Here is a 2715-nt window from a genome sequence, read left to right on the forward strand (position 1 = left end):
TTTTTCTAAATTGAGATTTATGCATCATCTGAAAGCTGAATAAATAAGCTTTCCATTGATGCATGGTTTGTTAGAATAATATTTGGCTGAAATGCAACTATTTGAAAATCTGGAATCTGAGGGAGCAAAAAAATCTAAATATTGAGAAAATCATCTTTAAAGTTGTCCAAATGAAGTTCTTAGCAATGCATATTACTAATCAAAAATTAAGTGATTATATTTACGGTAGGACATTTACAAAATATCGTCATGGAACATGATCTTTACTTAATATCCTAATGATTTTTGGCATAAAAGAAAAATGTATAATTTTGACCCATACAATGTATTGTTGGCTATTGCTACAAATATACCTCAGCGACTTAACACTGCTTTTGTGCTGCAGGGTCACAAACATTCTCATATTTATCAAGTACAGGTGATGAGACATTTCCAGGCATATTCAATATTCAATCCAAACAGACACTAACACTGCTGATTACGACAGACCCTGCAACTTAGCAGCTTTTTTTTAACATGAAAGAGCATGTAAAAATGATTTGTTTGAAGATGCCAAATAAAGCAAATAAGAACATTGGAGTACGTTTTACAAGAAAACACTATTTAAGCCTTTCTACTTGATTTCACATTTAATGCAACATGTTATTTGCCGTTTCTCTGCAATTAATTGTTACAGTGTTAAGTGCAAATTGCTTCAACAAATTATTTTCAGTGCGAGTCAAATATTTATAACATATTAAACATTTACTGTACTTTAGAATGACGAGCACTGAGGAATCGTTCACGATAAGACTGGAAACATGAACTAAGAGTCTGATTTCATGCCGACTGGATGCAAACATCGACTTCCTGCGATGATCAGGCAGCATGCGTGGAAACACAGATGAACAAATCAAAGAGCAAAGGGAGGAGAAGAGAGGAAGGACAGCGAGCAGCTCACCTGACTGTTGCTGATAAACTCTCCATTAGTCAGACTAAGATCAGACACCATAACTTTGAGAATATTCTCAATCTACAGCGGAAGGAGAGGCAGACCATAAAGGAAAAGGAGTGAGAGAGGAGGAGGAAGCAGTAGTAAGAAAGTGAAACACAAGATGAAGGGTTAGTTATATACGATCACAATTATAATTATCATTTATTAGTATTTTGAATTAGCCTTTTTTCAGTTTTCATTTTAAATGTAGTCGTTTTTAGTCATTTTGTTTTGTGCTTTTGTCATTTTAATGAGTTTTTATTATTAAAAAAAAAAATTTTTAATTTAAAAATTAATATGTATGTGTAATTAATTTTCTAGGTTCAAGATTCGTTATTTATCACAAACATATTACATGTTGATTAGCGAGACGACCAACTAAATAAAAAACCATTTCATTTCATTACATCAAATTAAGCACATACACATTAAAAATAGATGATAGCTTATTATATTTACTATATTATATTCTTTTCTAAGAAATATGATTTGAAATGTGAATAAATTGAAAATGGAAAAAAAGAATAGAGCAGAGATTCTTATGAAAACTATACAAAGCTTTACAATGTATATAGAATTTACAATTTTTGATTCACTTTTTTTCAGCTTTAACTAGTTATTTACAGTTAGTTAATCATTTTAGTGTTTCAACTTAAACTAAAACAAAACGATAAATAAGTTTAGGTTTTTCATCTAAAATGTACATTTTATTTTCAGCTTCATTATTAACAATTTTTTTTACAAAAATGCTTTTTAATTGTTCTCGTTTTATTTATTTCCAGTTAGTTAGTCAGTTAACATAAACATATTTTAGTTAGTTGCCAAGGCAACATTTAGAAATTTCAGTTTAGTTTAAATATTTCATCTATTTATTTAATTTAATAATATTTAACGTTAATGTTATCAGACTCTCTGTAATTCACTGTCAAACATGACTAATTACAATAAATAAGAAACCAATAGCTGTATAAAAACAAAGCAGAACTAGAAGCTAACAACACAGTTCCTGAGATGAGGATTAATTCCTGCAGTGGGCAAGTGTCATACACAGATCAGTCGAAAGACAGCAAGACACCAGATCTCAACAAAGCTGACAGTGAACATTCATGCATCTGCGAAGCTCTGATTTCAGGCGGCGTGGATTGATTACGCACCTGACTCACATTGTCCGGCGAGTTTCTGTCAGCAGCTGCGTCCAGCTGATCGCCTGCTTTAACCTTCCTCTTCTTCTTTGGTCCAGCACTTGCTGTGGATGGGGTTGTCTTCTGTTGAAACTCCTTCAGCTGTGGGAAGAAAGAGAAAAAATTTTTTTTTGATTTTATGTTTGGTATTAAATATATCATATTACAGCTACAGGATACACTGGAAAAAAATACTGGTGTAGGATTAAGTTCGAAATCATTTACACTTAGAAAGTGCTAGTACATTTCCCAAATAATTAAAGAAAGGGCAAGCAACACATTGAATTAAATGTGAAATTTGAAAGTTTGAAATAGTATTTTGCTGTAAAACATACTTTAATCATCTTTTTTGATTTAACTTTGAAAAATCATTTTTGCGGTGTATATGGCAGGAATGCTACTTTTTACACTTACATTTACACATACTTTTTAAAATTACACTTTTTTTTTCTAAGTGTAAAAAAAATCATTTTTTGCGGTGTATATGGCAGGAATCCTACTTTTTTTTTTTTTTTTTTTTAAAACAAAAGTTTGAAAAAACACATTTTGGTTTTTTTTTTT

The 2715-nt window shown here is 30.8% G+C and overlaps 1 protein-coding gene across 1 annotated transcript in view; it reads right to left on the reverse strand.

Annotated features, from left to right (window-relative positions):
* LOC107749685 (golgin subfamily A member 2) overlaps positions 1-2715 on the reverse strand; it is a gene marked incomplete at its 5' end in the record, with an annotated part of 36460 nt that overhangs the window by 27083 nt on the left and 6662 nt on the right. The window contains 2 exon segments of the mRNA XM_016564835.1: positions 941-1012; positions 2128-2256. Coding sequence (XP_016420321.1) covers positions 941-1012; positions 2128-2256 — 201 coding nt within the window.

Source organism: Sinocyclocheilus rhinocerous, unplaced genomic scaffold, assembly GCF_001515625.1.
Source record: "Sinocyclocheilus rhinocerous isolate Xijiao unplaced genomic scaffold, SAMN03320098_v1.1 scaffold4954, whole genome shotgun sequence".
In the NCBI taxonomy this organism is placed as follows: domain Eukaryota; kingdom Metazoa; phylum Chordata; class Actinopteri; order Cypriniformes; family Cyprinidae; genus Sinocyclocheilus; species Sinocyclocheilus rhinocerous.